At 38.7% G+C, this 22,069-nt stretch overlaps 1 protein-coding gene and 1 long non-coding RNA gene across 2 annotated transcripts in view; one reads left to right on the forward strand and one right to left on the reverse strand.

Moving 5' to 3' along the window:
• The window catches only part of LOC145483475 (uncharacterized), a 40,479-nt gene extending 18,433 nt beyond the window's left edge, over positions 1 to 22,046 (reverse strand). The window contains exon 1 of the long non-coding RNA XR_014048926.1: positions 21,840 to 22,046. This is a non-coding gene — a long non-coding RNA (uncharacterized LOC145483475). The remainder of the gene's footprint in view (positions 1 to 21,839) is intronic.
• On the forward strand, positions 5,149 to 6,716 carry LOC145483455 (zinc finger protein 862-like). Its single transcript, XM_081461968.1, has one exon. The coding sequence runs from the start codon at positions 5,670 to 5,672 to the stop codon at positions 6,714 to 6,716; it is 1,047 nt and encodes a 348-aa protein (XP_081318094.1). The 5' UTR covers positions 5,149 to 5,669.
• Positions 22,047 to 22,069: the final 23 nt, after the last annotated feature.

Genomic DNA, 22,069 nt, shown 5'->3' on the forward strand with positions numbered 1-22,069 from the left:
TGTTACAAAAACAAGCCTCCCCTGCCTGCCGAGGCTCTCCTGCATATATATTCAGTGGATTGCTTATATCAATGCAACATGTAAAGAGTGTTTGTAGATAAAATGAGTCTGCAATGAAATTTCTTATATACCTCGGGAAATTAAAAGGTTCGAAAACTGTCATCAGGTTAACTTTGTCTGAAAAAATTGATTCCCCACGAAAACTAAACACCAACTTTCCATTAGTGACATTAAAATGTTGCTGTTTACCGGGAATATTGGGAAAGCATACAAAATTCATAACCTTTTTTGTTTACCCGATTGACAAAATTCCCATCATTTTTTGAAATTTGGAGCCTGGGCACAGCAAAGCAAGCTTAATATGTTTTTCCACTCTGAAAGGCAGAAATGAAACAAGGTGAAATCAAAGAAGTGCCAATCAAGGGCAGGTGTTGTGACTGGGAAAATGATCCAACTGCTTACCAAAAGCAGAAAACAGTATCATCCCACACTGAATTATCCTCAAATACCAGATTGCTTATCAAGCACACCTGGAGCGCAATTCAGATTTCCTTTTGTATGGTGAAGGAATTTGGTGGAGGCACATTGTTTAAGGTGTTGAATTCTTTCAAGTCGCTTCACCTGTGAAACTCACACAGAAGCTGACCAACTTCCACCATTCACCACTTTCACACCCATGCACTGAAGTCAGGAAGTGAATACCTTGAAACAGCTGGAAAAAGTGCATGTGAAGTCATCAGCTGGTACACTATTCAAAAACCTCATCAAACTATCAGAATATTTGACAAGCAGTAAGGCTCTGCAGGAAGAATATGAAACTCAACAAGCTTATGTGCAATCACAAGTCCTTACAAAGCATTCTGAAGCAGCAGAAAACTTCAAAGAATGAAGAAATTATTGACGACCAGAAATGATTGTTTAGAGCCAACTCTGCATGATACTGAACTACAATTGCTTATGGATCAAAGCTTTATTAATTTACATGAAAAGGCACAAAGCAATAATAGTTTGAGGGTGGAAAACAAAAGGCTGCGAAGAAAGTAATCAGCATATGCAATGAACATTAGATCAAGGTGATTAATCTTGATTTTTTTCCCCTTCGCCAATTTCGTAACTTAGCAGTTACATCATTAGCACATGGACTTATACAGATAGTGTTAGTGGCATGTTCCCACCAGTAGTTCTAGTTTATCGTGCACAGAGCATGCTCTTAGTAAATTAAGTTACGTTACCCTTGGCTATTTACAGTCCAAGCAGGAACCATTGTATATCTTCATACTAATTTCTATGCTTTTTTTTCAGTATAAGTTTGGACATTTTGCCCCTTTAGTACTTTTAGTTCTGGTCTTCATACAACAGCCTATTGTTCTAGTCCAGCACATGGCAGCACCCCTGTTTTTAAGGTTGTCATTCCAGCTTCTTTAGTGATAAATCTTTGTAGTTTATCCTCCCTGTAGTTTAGGTTTCTATTTAGAAGCTCCCAATAGGAATCTTTGGCAATTTCAGTCTTCTCCTCTCTACAAGTTCCCACATCCCTCACAGTGGCGCTCAGGCAAGCATATCCAAATCGCATCATGCAATTTTATAGCTTTCAAGATTTTAGAAGTTATCATTTATCGCACTAGGACAGTTGGCAGTATGTGTATCTAACTGGTATCATTGATTTCATTCGTGCCTTTAAAAGTTTGACTGAAAGCTTTGTCATACTACAGTTATGATTGCAATGTTTGCTATTACTGATTTGAGATTCCTGTCATCTAGTAATCTGCTATTATATAGTAATTGGTTTATTCACTGTATTGTATTTCAGTTTACATTCCATTATCATTAATTGAAAGCCATCAATCACAGCTGATTTCAATGATCTTTGACCTCACTCGATCGTAAAGCATTTCCCACAAGCCAATCTCATCATGACAAGTTGTTTAGTAAGTGACCTTCGACTTTTCAACAGTTGCCATGAACCTGGTGTTACAGCAAATCAATTTTTACTTTGCAAAATGCAGGACTGTGAGCTGTTTATGCTTTTGGTTATACCTTAATTAAAATGTTCCATGAGGATCCTAATTGTGCTTTTTACCTTTGCTAAAAATTTATTTTCACAAAAGAATTGCATTCCACAGGTAATGACTGAAAAGTCTGAACATATGTCACGAGTTGAAAAATACAGACCTACATGTAATATTGAATGCCATAAATGTTTGTCCACAAAACCAAATTGATATTCAATAAATAATCATTTTCAATAAACCAAAATTTTATTCAAGACTTGAGTTTTAACTCAATAAATAAATCTTCATAAAACTTGTTCAATGATTTTTAATTTCTATTCAGCGTAGTGAAATATTAATAAGTACACACTTTTGAAATTAACCTGGAATTATTTTTTTCAATGTCATTTTTCTGCATTCAATAATTTCTGCTGTCTTATGTGCTCACTGGATGACTTTCAAGTGACATGACATCCATGACAGTCAAGTCAGCATGGAAGAGAGCACCATCTCAGCAACTGAGAATTTCCTGTGCTACAGAGCACACTGATTATGCTGCCAAAATTTCATTTCATAGGGACTTTCAAGACTGAGTCAGGTTCTGGGTTAGAACAATAGAAATACCAGCTACCGGTACCCATGGCTAGAACCATGCTACCCATGGCTTTCCGTGAGGATCTGGTGTGCTTTAAGGGAACATCTTTATCAGAGAGAACATTATTGATATGACTTGTTAACTTCATGTTAAAAAGAAATGTCCCATTGTGCTTGCAGGTACTGTGCAGCATGTGTGCAGAGAATGGAGGCACAAAAGAAATCAAATTTACAAGATCTCTACTGTAATGAATGAAGTGATTGTTTCTTTGTAACGCCAATTTATTTTTAAAATTCAAAGTAATTCCTGCCATATTATCACCATTTTACCCTAGTTACTGAAGTGATAGACTCACATACTATGCCCACAAAGGATAATGGGTTTTGGATTAATAAGTTTATCATACTTAGTACCAGAATTCATTGAAATCATTCAACTAGTGTCAAAAAGTCTTCATCTAAAGCATTATGACGGTACTGCCATACTTTTCAAATAAAGTTTCACTATGCTGTACCAGTACAAATGATGATTGTCTTAGACGTCTATGGCAAAAATCACTGCCTTCACAAGAGTTAGCACACTTTCACTTTTCTCTTTTAGGTAATCCCACATTGAAGCCTCTTCCACTGACATTAAAATAAACCTTTTTTCATAGACCATTCAAGTCATAAGGGATTGTCAAGTTTTAACTTTCAAATTCATCTCTCATTTCTTTCTCTCTTTGACCCTCCTGGGGATCTTGTTGTCCCAAGAACACAACACTCCCCTGAAAATCAAATTGATCACATCTGCATCAGCAGGAGATTTTAACTATCAATGCAGGATGCGAGGGTTTATAGAGGGATGGAAGTGGCATCAGACCATCATTTAGTAGTGGCCAAATTGAGGCTGAAACTCATGAAATACACTACCGGCAAGCCTAGAGTAACAAAGTAAGTCATGCAAGGTTATACTACCTTGCAAGGTGGTATGACTTGTCCTGATAAATACCCTAGTGTGCATGTAGTGATAGACACCTACCAAACAATCTGGCAGTATTATTTGCCAGACACTTACTTCATGATTCAGTTCACCTTGTTCACATTGTCTTGCACTTAAAAGTAATGAATGTTGCTTTACTGTTAGATTGACAGGATTACAATATTTCATCTCTGGGGACATTAACCATATCCTCTGGAAAAAACAACTTCTCCGTTGCTGAACATAGGAAAATCAACACAAAAGGAGTCATTGAAACTGCATTCTCTCCCTGCCTTTTTTGAAAGCCCAACTTCTCTAATTTGAATTTTCTAAGCAGAGCATCTGCCAGGATACGGATCTGATTAATTGCCAACATCCACATCTTCCACATAATCAGATTTTTTTACATAAAACAGAAAAATTGTTTCATATTGGCAATAAAACAGCTGCTTACAATCCCCACAAGCAAAACGTCTGAAGAGATTGATTATTTTGAAGCAGTTTTCCCCCAAAACAACGACCAAAACCAGCCATTTCTTTTACAACAAAATTTTTAACCTCCATGTTTAATCTGAACCACAGGAGGAAGGATGTTTGAAAACTGCTTACCAACACAATAACAATGCTGACAAATATATGCCAACCTTTTCATGACTTGCAGTGCTGTCAATAAGGGCCGGTAGCTGGCCGAAACAGCCAGCTACTGACCAATCTTTGGCCGACTACTTTCGTCTCATTTTACTGTTAATTTTGGTAAGAAACTTAAAATAAGGAAACGATCCCACAAAAATAATTGTGAGACATCCACCTCAAACATCTGAGTCGAAATAAAGACGCATTTCAGGAGTTTTAAACATGTTTACCTTTCCTAGGCGCGATGGAAGTTGATCGAAGAATCATGGAATGCCTGCAACATTTTCACAGAACAGGATCCAGCAAGAAACCAGCTAAAAATAATGAAAAGATCCTGCAAAAATAATTGTAAAACATCCAGCTCAAACGTCTCCGCCTAAGTAAAGGCACATTTCTGGAGTTTTAAATGTGTTAACCTTTCAGTGGAAGTATAAAAAGTCGAAGCAGATCGAAGAGTCATGGAATGCCTGGGACATTTTCACAAGACTAGACCCCAGGCTTTCGCATGTGCTAAAATGGCGTCCGCGCCAAAGAAACCGAGGCAGACATTGCTGAGCACGTTTTTTCACTCTCCATCGAGTGAGCAAAGCAAAGGTAAGCACCTTTTTATTCATTTTCGCATGTATTACAAGCATAATGTAAAAACTTTGTATTTCTGTGATTTTAACGCTTGAAATCGTGATATGCATAAAGCACACTTACAACAGGTTTCTTTGAACCGGGTTCTTACTCAGTAGAGCAATCACCATTAATGTTGTTGTAGTAACACTATTAAACCCCTGTAACTTTGTTGGCTCCTTAACTGGAAATATTGAAATAATGTCAAGTGCCAAGCTGCTTAGTTCTGTAAGAGACAACTTTTAAACTTGCAGTATTTGCTTCTTCTTCTGACAGAAAGCGAGGGTTCTGTTAAGCTTACAAGTATACTTGTTGGTACGTTGGGGTCCGAAGGTACAGTATTTTTTTTTTTTAGATGTGAGAGAGTTTCAGTCACAGAATTGTTGGTTAAATACACAAAATCCTAACTATCTTTAATAATTCCTTTGTGTTGGATTTTTTCAAAACACCACAGGGAATGAAGGAGGATGTAATGAAAGTACACTTTAACGTGGTGAAGCTCATGTTGAAGTTGGTATGAATCATTTGTAATTGTTGAGCACTATTTTGCTCCAGCACATAAGATGGTACAAAATATAACAAGAATAACCATGGTTTATTATTTTTCTTCAGCAGCAGCCCCTGTGGACACTGAAAACAAGCCAACACATCGTTCAACTAAACCTGTTCCTACTTCTCGTGCAATTGAGCTAATAAGCCAGTATTTTAAAGAGTCACTAAAACTTCACTATTTTTATAAATGCAAAGAAGGTTGAAGAAGGTTGAAGAAATTATGTGATGGTCGTTTTAAGCATGACTGGATTCTTGACAGAGAAGTTGGATATTGTGAGAAGACCGCTTTGTGGTGGCTCGTATATGAAGAAGGGAATAGTATGTTTTGCTTGCTGTGCAGAATGCACAATTGTGAAAATCCATTTAACTATCAAAAGAAGTTTAACCAGCTCCCTGCTGTAAGATTTAAAAAGAGTGTACTGGTTGGAAAAGATGGACACAGTGGCTCACAACAACATGAGATGGCCATCCAGAGGGAGCACAATAAACGAGTGTCATACTTTCACAAAAAGTTCAAAACCCAGCTACAGACAAAAGATTCAGTGTTGCACCATGCTTTCCTGTCAGCATATTGGTTGGCCAGAGAAGAAATTGCTAACCGCAAGTTCACATCTTTGTTGGAACTAGAGGAAATTCTTCGCGTTCCCGAAATACGTCGTTTTGATCACAGATCTCAAGGTTCACAACGAGAATTGTTTTTGCTGCTGGGCCAAGCTTTGAAGGATGAAATAGTAAAGAAGGTAAAGAACGCAAACAGCTACAGCCTGATAGTGGATGAGGCCACCGATGTCTCCGTGGTAGAGCAGCTGATATCTTTTATACAGTTTGCTAACCCAGAGACAGGTGCACCAGAGGTCCATTTCCTGTCCATTCAGAATGTCCTGGAAAACTCAACATCAGCAAATGTAGCCACCATTGTGAAACTACTCAGAGAGGAAATCAACAAGCTCAGCAGTCTAGCCAGTGATGGGGCAAGTGTTATGACAGGCTCTCGCAATGGGTGGCAAGCCAAGCTGAGGGAAACAGTCCCAGCCCTCATTAACATCCACTGTATCTGCCATCGCCTCGCCCTTGCTTGCAATGATGCAAATGACAACCTGACCCCAATATCGCAAGTAGAAACTGTCCTTCCGCAGCTGTGGAGTTTCTGTGAAAACTCCGCAGTAAGGTCAGCAGTTTACAAGCAAATTTCCTCTGAGATGAAGGAACTTGAAAGCATGTCTGAAAAGAGCAAAGTAAAACTCACAACAAAGGTACAGAAAGCATGCCATACAAGATGGCTATCTCTGGATAAGTCTGTAGAGAGTGTGTCGAAACTTGCCAGCCCTTCTTCAGACCTTGCGATGGTACCAGAACAAGGACTCTAACCCTACAGCTATAGGCCTCCTTAACCCTTTGCGACCCAATGGCCGATATATCGCCCATAACAAGAAACAGCGAATTTAGGCTCAGCGGATTCTCCATTTTTGGTTGCCAGACCTCCCCAGGCTAGAAATATCATTCGCCATTTTGGATTTTCTGCTTTTCATAGTTTCTGACGAATTTGGGTTGCTTTATTGGAATTTTTCGACTTTCTTCGACTGCCAATTTTCCCAGGAAACTTTAAAGGTGTCATAATCATGGCAAGCGCCAAGAGACGCTTTACCGTGGCAGAAATACTGGAGTATTTAGACGATAACTTCGATATTCCTGACGATGGAGTAAATTTTGACATCAAAGGACTCAATGAAGATGATTTTGACGAAGAAAATATGCTTCCTGAAGTTGCCGCCTCTGATGATGAGGATGACGAAGATGTAAACCTTGCTGCTCTTGATATTGAGGAAAATGACAGAGGAAGAGGAAGACCAAGCAATGTAAGTCTACATGACTTTGAATGGAGTAGTGAGCGAAGTGAAGTTGAAATTCCTAGCTTTTCACAAAATGTAGGGCCAACAAATGTTATGCCCAGAGAGTCCTCAGCAGTAGACTTTTTCCAACTCTGTAGACAATCGCATATTGGGAAAGATCATTGCAGAAACAAATCGCTATGCCTGCCAGTCCTTGCAAGCAAGAAATAAAGATATTGGTAGTTGGAAGGACATTTCTTTAGAAGAACTGAAGGCCTTTTTAGGCCTTCTTATTTGCATGAGCATTCACAGACCCCCAAAAGTTTGCGAGATTACTGGTCATCTGACTGGGTCTTGGGGGTCCCAGCATTTGCAAAGGTTATGCCTCGAAACAGGTTTCTAGACATCTGGAACAACCTCCATCTTTGTGATAAACACCAAAATGCCACAGCCTAGGGACCCAAACTTTGATAAGCTTTTTAAAGTGAGAGAATTTCTCAATGACTTGAACACAAACTTTCGCATAAACTACAATCCCTATCGCGAGCAAGCTGTTGAGGAAGCTATGATAAATTATAAGGGAAGGACTTCATTAAAGCAGTACATGCCGATGAAGCCCATAAAAAGGGGAATCAAGATGTGGTGCAGGGCTGACAGCACAAATGGTTACTTGTGTGAGTTTGACATTTATACTGGTAAATCCCCACAAGGAGTCCAACATGGTCTTGGATACTCATTGGTCACCAAGTTATGCCAACATATACAGGGTCACTGGTATGCAATTTTTTGTGATAATTTTTTCACATCATACAAGCTTCTTGAGGACATGTATCACAACAAAATACTCTGTTGTGTGACTCTGAGATCAGGTGGGAAAGAGTTTCCTGTGTGCCTCTATGAGCAAGAAGCAATCAAATGAATGAAGAGGGGTGATGTCCTGTGGAAAATGAAAGGTCCCGTTGTAGCACTAACCCGGATGGACAAGAAAGCAGTCCATGCAGCTGGTACATACCCAAGCCCCTGCACAGCAACTTCCTGAGGTGAACCGCAAACAGCGAGATGGTACCATACAGAAAGTAGCCTGTCCAGAATTGGTGTCATCTTACAATAAGTACATGGATGGAGTGGATAAAAATGATCAGATGAAATCCCACTACCCCATCCCAGTGGCTGGAAAGAAATGGTGGAGCAGGGTTTTCTTTGATCTCATTGATAGATCAATCTACAACAGCTTTGTGCTTGAGCAAGAATCACCACACCATGGGAAAAGGAGTCAGAAGCTGTTCCAGATTGACCTTGCCAAACAGCTGATTGGCAATTTTTGTTCACGAAGGAAGCATGGGAGGCCCTCTGATGAGCACTTACTTGCTAGACATGTTGAAAGACATTTCCCCGACTTTCTCCCAGCTAATAAGGGGAAAAGGAAAGAAAGGAGGTGTAAAGTTTGTTATGATGCAGGCAAAATCAAGAAGACAAGTTACTTTTGTCCTGATTGTGAGGTTGGCCTTTGCGCTGCTCCTTGTTTCAGGCTGTACCATCAGCCATAGACTGTAGAAAATGTTGAGAGAACACTCTAAAGTGTTTCTGCTGTGTATTTAATAGTGTTTTACGTTTAAAATTGATCATTTTTATGTCATTTAACTTTCTGGGTTTTTTTTGGATTGCGTGACATATCACCTCGCGTGACAAAATGCTAATTTCCATAGATTTAAAATTTTAAAATTTACCTAGTTTAGTATTAAATTGTTCAGTAGACACTTTGCTAAGTTTTAAGCCACAATTCATAATTTTCCTAAAAAAGTAGAGGGTTGTACAGCCACATAAGATGCATTGTTTAATATTTGTGTGACACTGTTTATTAACTTTGACCCATGATGACAGGTGTCAGTCAACATCAGACATTTTTCTGAACACTACATCATAAATTAAAGTTATTAATGAAGCTTTTGTAAAAGTTTGGTAATCATATCTTTTAATCTGAATATTCTACAGATTTTTAGTATTTTAGCACTAGAGAATTTAATTAAATTCCAAAATAAATTTGGGCTGTGAAGGGTTAAGAAGTTGAAGAAACCTGATTTCATTGGTGTTTTTTATATCTTAAAAGGTGTTCTGCCTATGCTCTCAACTCTTAGTAAGGTGTTTCAAAAGGGCTCCATATCTTCTTCTCGTATTTCTCCAGCCATCAAAGTGTCTAAAGATTCGCTCAACAGGCTTGTTCAAGAAAACACCACTGTCAAAGAGTTCCGAAAGGAGACAACAACTGGAAAATTTGCTTGCCTAGAGTTCAATGAAGATAAGATTAAGAAAACAGAGGCAAAGATGCACGACCTATGCTCCCAATATGTGACAGCCTTGACAGACAATATAGACCAACGCTTCCAGCACTCTTTGCCAGTCATTTCATCCTTCCGTATCTTCAATCCACTTTCCATGTCTATTGCAAACTCTCAGTTTGTAGGATATGGACAAAACGATATCTAAACTTTTGCAAATCACTTTTTTAGTGGAGATGAGAACAGCAGCAAACCCTTTAAACTGGAAGCTGAATGGAACAACTTCAAGTATAAGCTGTCCGACTGGAGTAAGGACTATCAGGCTATTCCTTCGCCTTCTACAACTTCCACAGAATGGGCCCTACAGAGGTTCCTAAGGCACAAAGAATCCTACCGTAGAAGTTATCCCTTGCTGTTACAAGTCGCAGAAACCTGCCTCTCTATGCCTGTTTCAAATGCATGGCCGGAAAGGGGGGCCAGTGCCCTTAAGTGCCTAAAAACACACCTGAGAAATTCCCTGAAGAGATGCTCAAAAGTCTGCTTCATATTTCCATAAATTGGCCACCAGTAAAAGAATCTGAAGCTGTGATCAACAAGGCAGTGGCTTTATGGAAGGAAAAGAAGCACAGAAGAAAACTGCCACAGTCTTCTCGTCTTCAGCAGAATGAAAGGGCTATGCCAAATGCACAAAAAGAGCAGGACAAAGTGCAGGAAGGAGAAGAAGAAGAAGGAGGAGGCAGCGGCATACAAGAAGAAGAAATACAAGAACTGCCAAGTTCTGACCAAGGGGAAGTTAATTGTCTCGCACCTTCCACCCTCGGGCAGGAAGAGGAAGTTGAACAACTTGCAAAGGAACTTGATCTCACATTCTCGTCAGACAACAGTGCATTTGAATCTGATATGGACGACTTACTTTAACTTTCAGTATTGTTACCGTGTACACCAGGTCGCCAATGGGCAAAGTCAAAAGGACAACATGAACTTAAAACATTGAATGTATTTTTTTGAATCAGCATTTGAAGATTTATCATTTTGCTCTTTTCTAAAAGCCAGTGATTGAGATTTTGAGGAAAAGAACGGTTGTAATAAACATAAAATATGGTTAATATAGTCTTAATTTTGGTTGTTCTTTAGGCCCAAATACTGTCAGGAAAACGTTGAAAACAGCATTTCCAAGCATCTAAATTTTAAAATTTTCTGGGGGGGGGGGCATGCCCCCAGACCCCCCTAGGAGGCTCGCGTCTTCGGCGCTCGAAAAGTAGGCTGCCACCTACTTTCCCATTGGTGCCATCTACTTTAAAACTTATTGACAGCACTGGACTTCAATAAACCTTTCGCAGCATCTACGTCACTGTTATGAGAAATTTATAGTATTGAGATTTATAACACTTTTCCTGCCCAACAAATGAAACAGAAATTTTAACGAAATTAATCTGAGATATTTGATCCGAAAGTTGCAAGCTGCCATAAACACTTAAAATGATCTGTTGATACTACAGTTTCCTCCAAGGAAAAGGTTACACGTGTATAGCTGCCAAGAAGCAGGAAGCAAGAAGCAAAAGAAGTTATTTGCCAGTGTAAAATGCAAAGATGTACATGTCATTGTGTAAATGGCTACCGCCTTTGCAAAGAGAATTGCTTCTGCTGGGGCCTTGGCAGATGCGAATATGCCCCTTGAGGGATCCAAATGTAAAAGAACCACCAAGACAACCAGGTGCTCTTGCAGAGAACTAAAGAAGGCCTGCAATAAGGAATGCAGTCGTGGAAAAATGTGCCAACATACAGGAGAATGAGTAGTAGAGCATGTGTAGTGTGGATATCATTTTCTCTCTTAATCAAAAGTAGTAATTGTCAAGGATTGTCAATACGCTGTCAGCCAGGCAGTCAGTTGTTGAGTACGTTTTACCATTAGCTTGTGTGCAAGTTCTCTACTAGTGCAAAATGCAGCTGCTAGGGTAATTAGCATGACTACACATTTCAGTCATGTAACTCCTGTGTTATTTTTTTTTTCAGAATTGATTTGAAAGTTTTAATTATTACTTTAAAAGCTATACACAGCCAAGCACCGCATCATATCAGTGGTCTTATTCATTTTAAAAATCCCTCCAAGTATGGTCTTTGCTAAAACAATGAACTGTTCTGAGTATCACTGTCCACCAAAAAGAAGGCACTTGATGACAGGGCTTTTACTGCTGCTGCACCAGGTGATGTAAAGAGCGAGGACAATTTATTTTGACCACTTTAAATGCACACTAAAAACATTTTTATTGAAGAAAGTGTATGAATAGTTATTTTATACTGTATAGACTTTTTACTAGATTTTTATAATTTTACCTTATTCTTTAAAGCGTTTTGTGTTGATCAGTATAATTTGTTTGTCAGGTGCATTAGATCATGTACATGCTAACTTGCACCATACAAATATTAAATATAATTATTATTATTATTATTATTATTATTATTATCATCATCATCATCATCATCAACAAATGAACCAGAAGTTTTAAATTCAAAGAGTTCCATTTTCGGTGTAACACTCCCAGTTATGTAACACATTGTCCCAAAGATGTCAAATGAGATATCAGCCCAGATATATCAGCAGGATTGACCAACCCTGATTTGCATAATCGGATCCACCACTGACTACAACCTGCAACTTGCTTAAGCAATCATGGGTTTGAAAGAACAAGCTTTCCTCAAAGTTGGTGAACATGTTTAAATTATCAATAAATACCTTTCTTGTCACGACATAGAATCTTTTACAATTCTCTCCAAATTTGGAGGGCAGGAATTCAATAAATTTATATTATTATTGTACTGCTGGGATAATAGATTCAAGAGATCAAGACAAGCCAGTTCATCAATCTCACCAACCTTTCTTCCGAAAGGGCTCAGGAAAAAGAGCTCCAGACTTATCTTGTTAGAAAACGTCTTGTAACTTCCTCCAGGAAAGTAGTTCAAGAGACCACACACATAGGGACCTGGATGGAAGCTTTCACTGTTTATTCTTGGACTATCTACCATACCAACCCTTACAGGTGTCAGGATATGAAACAATATAAGCTCCTAATCCTAAAAACCTCATGCCAGTTCCCTGGGAAAGCTTGGCTATATTATTACATTGTTTTCCAAAAACACGCAGCTGCAACAGGTTTATTGGACTGGTTAAGTATGATTCTCTACGTGCATCATTTTCATACTCGTGCATCTTTGCCCCAAACAAGCCTCTTATCTCATGTCCCATCTCCAGCTTCAAGAGTGTTGGCTAGCTTCCCAATTTTTGTCAATCCTGGAATGATGTCACCTGCCATTGACCCTTTGGTCAGTGCCATTACTGTCCCTGCTGTGAAAAACGCAATGGAGCGGGACGCGAGGCAACTTTCCCTTTCAGGCCTCAGAGTTAACAGAGAGAGTTAACAGCAGCAGCATTAATGTTGTGGCCAGTTCATCGCAACCTACTTTCCAGACGAACTTTGTATGCAACATAGATTTTTTTCCGTAAATATTCCTTGTTAAGTTCAGACTTGACACACTGTGTTTCCTGTTTCTGTTAATGTTGTTACATCAAGAGTGTCAGCTCAGTTTTCTTAAGCAGAAGTGAGGGTTGCTACAGAATATATATATGGAGAGAGAAAGAGGGTGTTTTCTTTATTGCTCATTGTGACTTTCACTAATTTATGCAGTTGAAGTGGTAGTAGCTACCTGGTGTTTTGATTAAACTTCTTTTCATTGTGACCACTGAAAGTCACAGCTTTCAAACACAAGTTAGTGGTGGCTTTTTGTTTAATGCACACAATGTACGTATCAATCACAACGTATTTCTTCCCCCAAATTAAATTAACATGAAAATGCATGTAATTACAAAAACCTTAACTTGTACAACAGCATTATCGTACATTGTTTGGAATCGGTGGAAATGTACTCTGAAGGCAAGATCCAAAAGAGTGAGCCTGAACCAAGGAATGACAATGTAAATACTGTCTACTTTATTCATCAGGGGAAATATTTGAATCAGTCACACAGAGTTTGTTTACAATAAACAAGCATGTGATTGCAAATATTTCCTTATATTTGTGCTTCCAGCTTAGAATAATATGAATAAAAATATACTTTTACAAATAAGCTTTTGTGCTTAAACATTACCAGTTAATGTGAACATAATTAGCACGAAATTTGAAGGCTAATGTAAATATTTTAGTTTTATTAAAATTAAGAGTCTACAGAAACTAGTGCCATCGTGCACCGCATCAACAAACCATAGTTTATGCACAGGACCTCTTCACTGGCATCGACTTTGACACTGACATATCTGTCTGTAAAACCTCAGCTGTTAATGAAAGATGTTGATTTTGGAAATAGACAGAGGCTGAAAGTGAAATGACAGTGAAATCATTTTAGGTGTATGTATTTAAAGGGAAGGCGTCAAACGCAATCTTTGACTACTACCAGTAAATACAAAAATTATACCATAAATAACAGTCGAGATATTAAATACAAAAGTTATACAGCCTTTTTTTTGGGCCATTTTTTTCCAAAAAGAATGACAAGAGCTTAAATTGTGAGTAATTTCTGTTGTTCATTACACGAGAAAAGGCTTAATTATTCACTGTTGAAATTTCTGCATGATCCAGTGTGTTTTACAAATAACCAACGTATTTGTCCACATTTTTGCTGTCGAGCATTAGCAAGACAGCACAATATTCTTCTCTGTAGGGTGAGAAATCCAAAATTTTCTTGGATGTAAGACTTGAAGCCTGCGCAGTAGAGTATTATCCGGGACAATTGAAACGACAATCATGCACACATCACAGGGCTGTCATATCATCCGGGATCCACGCGTGAGATCCCTTTGCACGTGAGAAATCCTCGCATGCTGACAGACGCTTTCAACTTTCAAATCCTTCGTACGCTGTCAGTTGTTTGACATTGCCATCATACAAGTAGGTAAGTATTTTCTGAATGTTTTCATTTGTTATTAAAATGTCTTCATTTTCCTGTGTAGTTATTCATCAAGGCCATGAACAGAAAGAGATCAATTTGTGTTTGGCTGTTTTTCTTTTATAGATCCACGCTTTAGAATTGAGCACGCTGTCAGACGCTTTTGACTTTCGAATCTTTCGTACACTGTCAGTTGTTTGACATTGCCATTGTACAACAAATAAACCATTGTTTGAGGTAGACATGTTTTTATAGTTACTGTTATTATTACCCACTGAATATTGGTTGATTATATTTCATACAGATATAGGAAGAAATTTTAATCCTGCTTACTACTGATTTACTAAGTATCTTTGCCAAAACCCTTTTGCAAAGAATTCATTGTTCAAGTTAGACATATTTTTATAGTTACTGTTATTGTTCACATTCAAAAGGAATTACTCCAGTCAAGAATATTTTGTATCAAGTTTATGGCATATAACATTATTTTCTAACTCCTTGTTCAAGTTACAGTTCCAAATGAAAACAGTTTAAATGTGTAAATGAGAAACAAATTTTAATACATACTTGAAGTTAGAAACTTTGGTATCTTGTCAAGATACACATCGTATAAGGATGAATTTTGCAATAAATGAGTATAGTTGTCATTTATAATTCCCAACATCTATCAAATTAATGACTTATCAAATCAACAATAAAAAATAATTTCCTCTCACCTTTTACAACAGCACTCCATTTTGCCACTAACTACATTTTCAACCACTTTCCCCACCCCACAAACAACAAAGCATTTTCAGCAATTTCCCAATATGGGTCAAACAACTCCGTAAGCCTAACGATTGGGGCATTTTTCTAAAACAACACTTGCTGTAGTAATTATTACAAATCATCCAGCGAGGGCCTACTCTAGACACCCCTACCCTCCAAAGATAAAAAATTTCCAGACCTGTTGACTGTTCAATTCAATTCCCACCGTTTTAACGACCTTTTAACAGCACTCACTTTCATAATGAAATTCCTAGTTCCAGGATTATTTCTGCATAATCAGGGCAAAAAAAAAAACTTTTTTTTTTGGAAAATCACTCATCCATTGGACAGGTACTATCCAGATTTTGGTCTTGCAAATGTAAAACACAATACATTCATCTGAACAACAATGAAAATCCAATACCACAAGGTCAACATAATCACAACAAATTGTTCAAAGTTTGCCCTGTCCCCAAAGCTGTTGTGAAAGGGTGTCAAGAAGAAAATCCACGTCGCCAGAACTGTTCCGCCAATGAAGCAATGATAGCCTTCAAAGGACAACTCAGCATGTTTCTACCACGGTACAGTTCTAAGTACATTAGTAAGGTCAGCGGATGTCACCAATTTGCTTGGTGACCACTTGTGCTGCTTAGTACCCACTTGACATAGCCTGTAGCCACCATGTTGTTTAAACACAAGCGTGATTCATTCCGATTTTTTAACCTGGGTTATGCAATCTGCTTAACTAAAAGCGGACTTAGTTGTTATCTCCAGAATAAAGTGTTGTTCTTGTGAATAACAACAGTCTTCTTATCATCAAAACTCCTTTGCATGCCTTAAGTGCAACATTCGGGGGCAGCCACATAGCATGAAACGGTGCACTCCATTGAAGCTAATTGAGAGGCATTTAAGTGTGGGAATGTGCCGATTCATCAAACAGCTATGTCTGTAACTTTCAAGTTTACAAAAGACAACAAGATAGAAACATCACAGAGCATAGACGTAGCTAAGTTAACCATTCATTGGAAAGCATCACCACCTATTCCATGACAATTCTTTCACATATATTAAATTTGCTTATGATTTGAAGAGAGATAAAACATACGTGTGTGGAACAATTTGCACCAATCACTCTGGCTTTCCAAATGGTTTGCCGCTGGAAAAAGCTGACTTGAAAGCCTTTCAAATTTTATCACTGTGGAAACCTTGTTGCATCAGTTTGGAGAGACACAAAATTAGTTTGCTTTTCCAGTTGGCGAACAAACAGTAAATGACAAACAACACAATGGAACTTTTAATGTGGCTAAATGTAATTTAGGCTACATTAAAATCAAGCCAATGCTGGTTGGCGGTGGTCAGAGAATCGTGCATCTCAATGTGACATACGGGGTTTCTCGAATCGCACATGTGTGTTTTAGCCACGTGAGGTTGTGCAGTTTGTTTCAAGCGCAGAACCATACGTTTGTACTGCTTTTTCTCTCATTTCTGTTCTCTCCATGCATTGGAGTTTGGTTGCTTCATCTCTCTTTCATCCCCACCATCATAAGAGCCAGGCAAACCAACAACAGTTTAGCAGCAGCTCTCTCTTCCATTCTAGTGTCCTCAGCTCCCATGTCAAGTGCAGCCACGAGCGGAATATCATCTTCTATCGCAACTTCGCAGCCTGGCAAGCTTGTTGTTGTTTCATCGCCAATGGTTGGCGCTGCTGCTGCAGCAAACCTGCTACCTTCGGCCTCAACCGCTGTTCTTTCGTCTGATCTCATGGCCCTCATTAATCAGGATGTTCAGGTGGCTGTTCAGGCTTCGCAAAAGCAACCAGAACCTGCAATTGTGTGTTCCGCCTCCTGTTCTGGTGCTGGTTCGTCATCCGCATCGTTGACTGGCTTGGCTTCGTCGTTTCCACCTGCAGGGACAGGCTTTCAGCCTTCCATATCAAGCTCCTCGACTCAAGGTAGGATCATTCCTCTTGTTGTGCCTACGTTTGTGTCAGCCTTTAACGCCCTGGTCCTGGCACTCATTTCGTCTTTGTGACATCCATTAAGTGACGTTTCCGTCCAATTGCCTTCGTCCAATGTCAACTCTTTGGCGGATCAGCCGTTCATAGTGGGCCCGGGTTTTTCTCCCGTCTCAGCCAAGCTTGTTTTGCAAATCCGAAGCAGAAAATTCATCGATTTGTCGGAGCTTTAAGCGCCGAGTCTGAGCCCCAATTGATGCTCAATGGGCGTTTAGTTTTATCAGCACCACCGAAGAAACCCTGTCGGTGTATAGAGGATATCACCACGTGGACAGAAGCCTTCACAGTGTTTCCTCTTGTCTTAACATCCATTCACTGAAAGCAATTTATAGTATACAAGTCTTCATCAGTCTGACACAGCACAGCATGCAATGACTGCAGATAGTACAGAGCCAGCCACAAACACACACCTTTCAGTTAAGCTGCCTAACCCTTAGGTTCCCAAGCGCACATTGCCGCGCACTCCAAATAAGGAACACATATTGCCTTGGAAACAAGACAAAGAATGAAGCAATTCTGGTTTCCACTGCTTCCCGGTAAAGCTGACATGTGCCTGGTTGTTTTCACCTAAAGATCAATGTTGTACAAGTTTCTTCGTGTTTTTTTTTTCACACCCAGTCAAATTTTGTAGACTTCCCAGAATTCAACTATGGCAACTACAAGATATACAGCCAAAGAAGTGGCAGAAATGGTCCTTGAATGGGACGTTGATGGCAAAATAAGTGAGGATCCCAAGTTTGAAGAAAGCAGGATTCATACTCTTTTAAGCTTTCAAAATTCCATGACTTTTCATGACCTTTTCCATAACCTTTCCGAGTTTTCCATGACCAAGGGTAAGCAACTGTTCTCATAGTAGTATCAAAACAATCATTTATTTAACATATTTTAATGGATATTTTAACTTATTATAATGGATAAAATGCATGCTTGTGTTTATTTGTACTAAAACTAAAGCCTGTTTCTCACTCGTTTGTTATTTTTTTCAATTTTTTGACTTTTTGCCTCTTTATTCTCAGAAAGAATATTGCTTTTCCATGACTTTCCAGGACCCTTACTTAAATTCCATGACTTTCCAGGCCTGGAAATTGGAAGAATACTTTCCATGACTTTCCAGGTTTCCATGACCAGTACAAACCCTGGGAAGTGAAGATGATATCGATTGTGACTTGGACAATGGTGACAATGATGAGCTAATATTATCGGACCGCAAAGGCAATAGTGACAAAGAAGAGGTAAGTATCCGCTCCAAAACAAAGAGTCAGGAAGGAATACGAATACATTTCGGCTTATGTTTATGGTTACACTGAAACTAATTCGCTTTCGCAAGCCCACATTCATTGGCTTGAAACACAAGCCAGCTACAGGGTTGTCAAAATAAGCCAGTGACCGGCGCAATCTCAAAACCTGCGCTGCCTACTCCGAATGTTAGTGGGTTAGTCCTGAGCATGATATTGGAGAAATAAAATGGAAATAAAATTGTTCAGTTATTAACTTGTTTGAACCCAAATTGGATCGCAGGGAATAAAGTAAAGTATTTGCTGAAAAAGTACGTGACACCAATCCAAACTAATTTACTAAGCCGTAAAATGTGCTACGCCTCAGCACATCATTTTCTGAAGCGCACACAGAATAAAGTGTCTTAGAATAGTCTGGTAAAAGGTGAGTTTTCGTTCGGTTTAAATGGCACTGCAATAAATAGGACTGTAGTGTTTTCTTTTCCAGTTAAGTGCTACTGTAATGAGAGAAGTAGATTTATTTACACAATTATTAACATCTAAGGCCGTCGGCAGGTAACTGGCTCATCCACCATAAACTGCTGAATTGCTTCAGTCTACACAATCCCTCACTTTAATGGAAATAAATACACTACTTTGTATTTTTTGAAGTGATTTTCCAAATTTATAAACACACAAAAATGATTCAATACAACCCATTTCAATCATAGGGGTAAACACAGGTTTGTTTGATTGTTTATTCGCTTCGTTCAAATATATTTTTTGGAGTCTTATTCAGCTACTACAGAACTGCCCAGTAAAAAACTAAGTGGCCACTAATTTAGCACAGTTGAAATATGATTGATCTCAAAATAATTAGCTTGTTTAATCTTTCTTTCACAGCGCTGTAATATTTCGTCGTGCAGCAAAGGAATTATTTGACTTCTTGATTTCAAACTGGTTTTTACATGTGCCTTTCGCATTTATTTTCTGTTGTTTTCTCAAATGTTTGCCGTTATAGTACAAGAATGGAAATTCTGTTCTATTTAGCTTCAATTTGTCCTCCGAAGTCAATAATAACTCATTTCACATATTCAATTTTCTCGGCTTCCATTGGGCATTTTGTCACGCAACAAAGAAATAATATAATTTCTTGTTTTCTTATCAGTTTTAACACCAAGTTGACTTCTCTTTGTTGATATTTTTTAATATTTTGGCCCTTCATCTATTCAACTTAAACTAAACCATGTCCTGAAACCTAATCTTGTGTGTGTGGTTACTGTGCATATGATTTATTTTTAGCGCTCATGCTTGTTCTGAAAAGTTAAAAAATCGCCGGGAATTTAGGGGTGGGTTGCATGCAATTTCATTCGGGCGTCAATGGGTTAACATCAAAACTTAATTCTTAAAGATCTCTGAGCTTTCATTTACAAGCCTGCAAATAACAGTCAGTCATTGGACAATTGTCCGGTAGACTTGAGGTTTTGATAGGTAAAAGCCTAGCTTGGTCGAACACTCTAACTGGGCATTTCTGCTACAATGAAAAACAATACACAATACTACACACAAACGCTTTGTTATCAGTTTCATTTTTATTCCATTTCTGAGAAATAAGTTTATCACGCGCAATGTGTCGTCTCTAAATGTCATGTCGAATTGTAAACACGCCACATCAGCACCACTATTTAAGCTATGTGTTAATTTACGTACTTTGAAGTGATGTCGTGAAAGATTGTGAAGCCCCATTAAGTCTGAATTACTTCAAAGATCTGAGTTCTTATGTCACTACTCATAGTTTGTTATCTTCAAGTGTTATGATTGAAATATTGTGCAAATTGAATACATGGCCCAAATTCTCACGTTTTTATAACCTCTAAAATGTAACCAAACGCTTTTTTAGTTCGTATGATCAAAAACCAGTTTTGTAGCTCTTTATAGTTTTTGTTACGTCTGTGGTTTAAATGTAGTTTCCATACCACAGACAAGTTTCTGTGAAAAGCATGAATGTACATATTAGTCACGCTTTGTAGTCACAATCAACTCTAATTCCAGTTTCATCTAATTACGCAAATTTGCTATTCAATTGACTCCAAACATTTTCAATAAAAAAAATCAGGACACCTATCATACATGAACTCAGTTAAATGACCTTGCTATCCATGAGTTCTCATAGCTCAGTGGATAGAGTGCCCGCCTGGTGTTCGGGAGGTCATGGGTTCGATTCCTGTCGGGGACTCAGAATTTTTCTTTGTCCCACGCTCGTGTCATGTTGATTAATTCACCTTCACATTTGTGAACATGTTATCATTTTCATGACACAATAGGTATGACCTGCTAAAAAGACCCTCTACTATAGCTCTAAGGGCTTATAATTCGAAAATGGCTCAGTGAAATTTTTCTTATTATAGAATTTTGATTAGCAGGATCAGAAGCAATTTTTGGGAAAGTTTAAAACAATTTTGTACATGGAGTTCAGAGCCACCTTAAAGTTTTGATACCAACTACCAAGATGTCTCAGAAGTCTCTTATTTTTAATTTCTAACAACAACAACAAAAATTTGTCCTACCAGACTGGCTTTTTATCAGGTCAAACCTTGCCCTTGGCCTGACAAATGACTTGCTTATGGACAAAAATTATTTGCAGGCTTCTTCTGCCCATGGTAATTCAATATTAACGTTTTCAAAGCTATCTTTGCTGTTAGTAATATTTTTCTCTCAGAGTATGAAGCCGCTCCTGCAGACCAGTTTTCCATATAAAGTACGGCTGTTTGATTGACGGAAATCTCTATTTTGCGTTTTGACCTCGAAGGTCGCGTAGCTGTGCAAACAATATTATAGAAATCAGAAACTAAAAAGTATTCTATACAAGAAGAAGAAGAATAAGAAGAAGAAAAAGAAAGAGGACAAAATGAGTCCGACTTAAGATTACGGGCAAACATGAACCGCGAACGAGGTAGTGTCCGCTGTAGCGTTCTCCGTCCAACAGCTCGACTACTCGCTAACCGCTACAAGATAGCTTAATCTTGAAACCGAACACAAAACTGAAAAGGCTTGAGTTAAAAGACCTCAATTCGTGCAGAAAATGTTTACAAATGGCTTCTCCTCCGAGAAAAACAAAAACAGCTGTTAATTCCGCTCTTTCCCGAACCGATATAAAATGGGCCAAAATATTGGCGCGCAAAACAACGGCGGCGCCGAGGAATCCTGCTTTCAAATTCGGAGTGTATGCTTTAGCTAACTCGCTCACTCACATTCCGCTAAAGGCTGCAAATTACTGAATCTTTTAACCATAGCCAAGAGGACAACGAAACTGAAAGGGCTCAATTCAGCTGTGGTTTTTCTGTTTACAGAGGGCTTCCCTGTTCCCTTGCGAGAAAAGCAAGCTCGCCTATATCCATTTCGCTGCGTCCCGAGCCGATATTTTCCAGAGAAAGTACATCAGAACTGAGAATATACCGTAAAAATGCCTTACTCTTTCACTGCTTGAATGATTCGGCATCCTCCCGCTGCTTTTCCCCCAACACTTGTGCTCCCAGTGATCCCTGACGTGTGCTGAGCTCCAACACAGCTGGTTTCGGTGGTTCTGCATGCTCGGCTCCGACCACATTCCGACGGATCTGATGTCAACCTCGATCTCAAGCAAAAGAGAGAGACTGGCACCGGGTTCTCCTCTAATCATGAAACCACGATAAGATCCGTCAG

Source organism: Orbicella franksi, chromosome 4 (assembly GCF_964199315.1).
Source record: "Orbicella franksi chromosome 4, jaOrbFran1.1, whole genome shotgun sequence".
Classification (NCBI taxonomy): domain Eukaryota; kingdom Metazoa; phylum Cnidaria; class Anthozoa; order Scleractinia; family Merulinidae; genus Orbicella; species Orbicella franksi.

Bases quoted from the DNA above. Each gene is read 5' to 3' on its own strand.
- LOC145483455 (XM_081461968.1), top strand. From the start codon at position 5,670: ATGTTTTGCTTGCTGTGCAGAATGCACAATTGTGAAAATCCATTTAAC.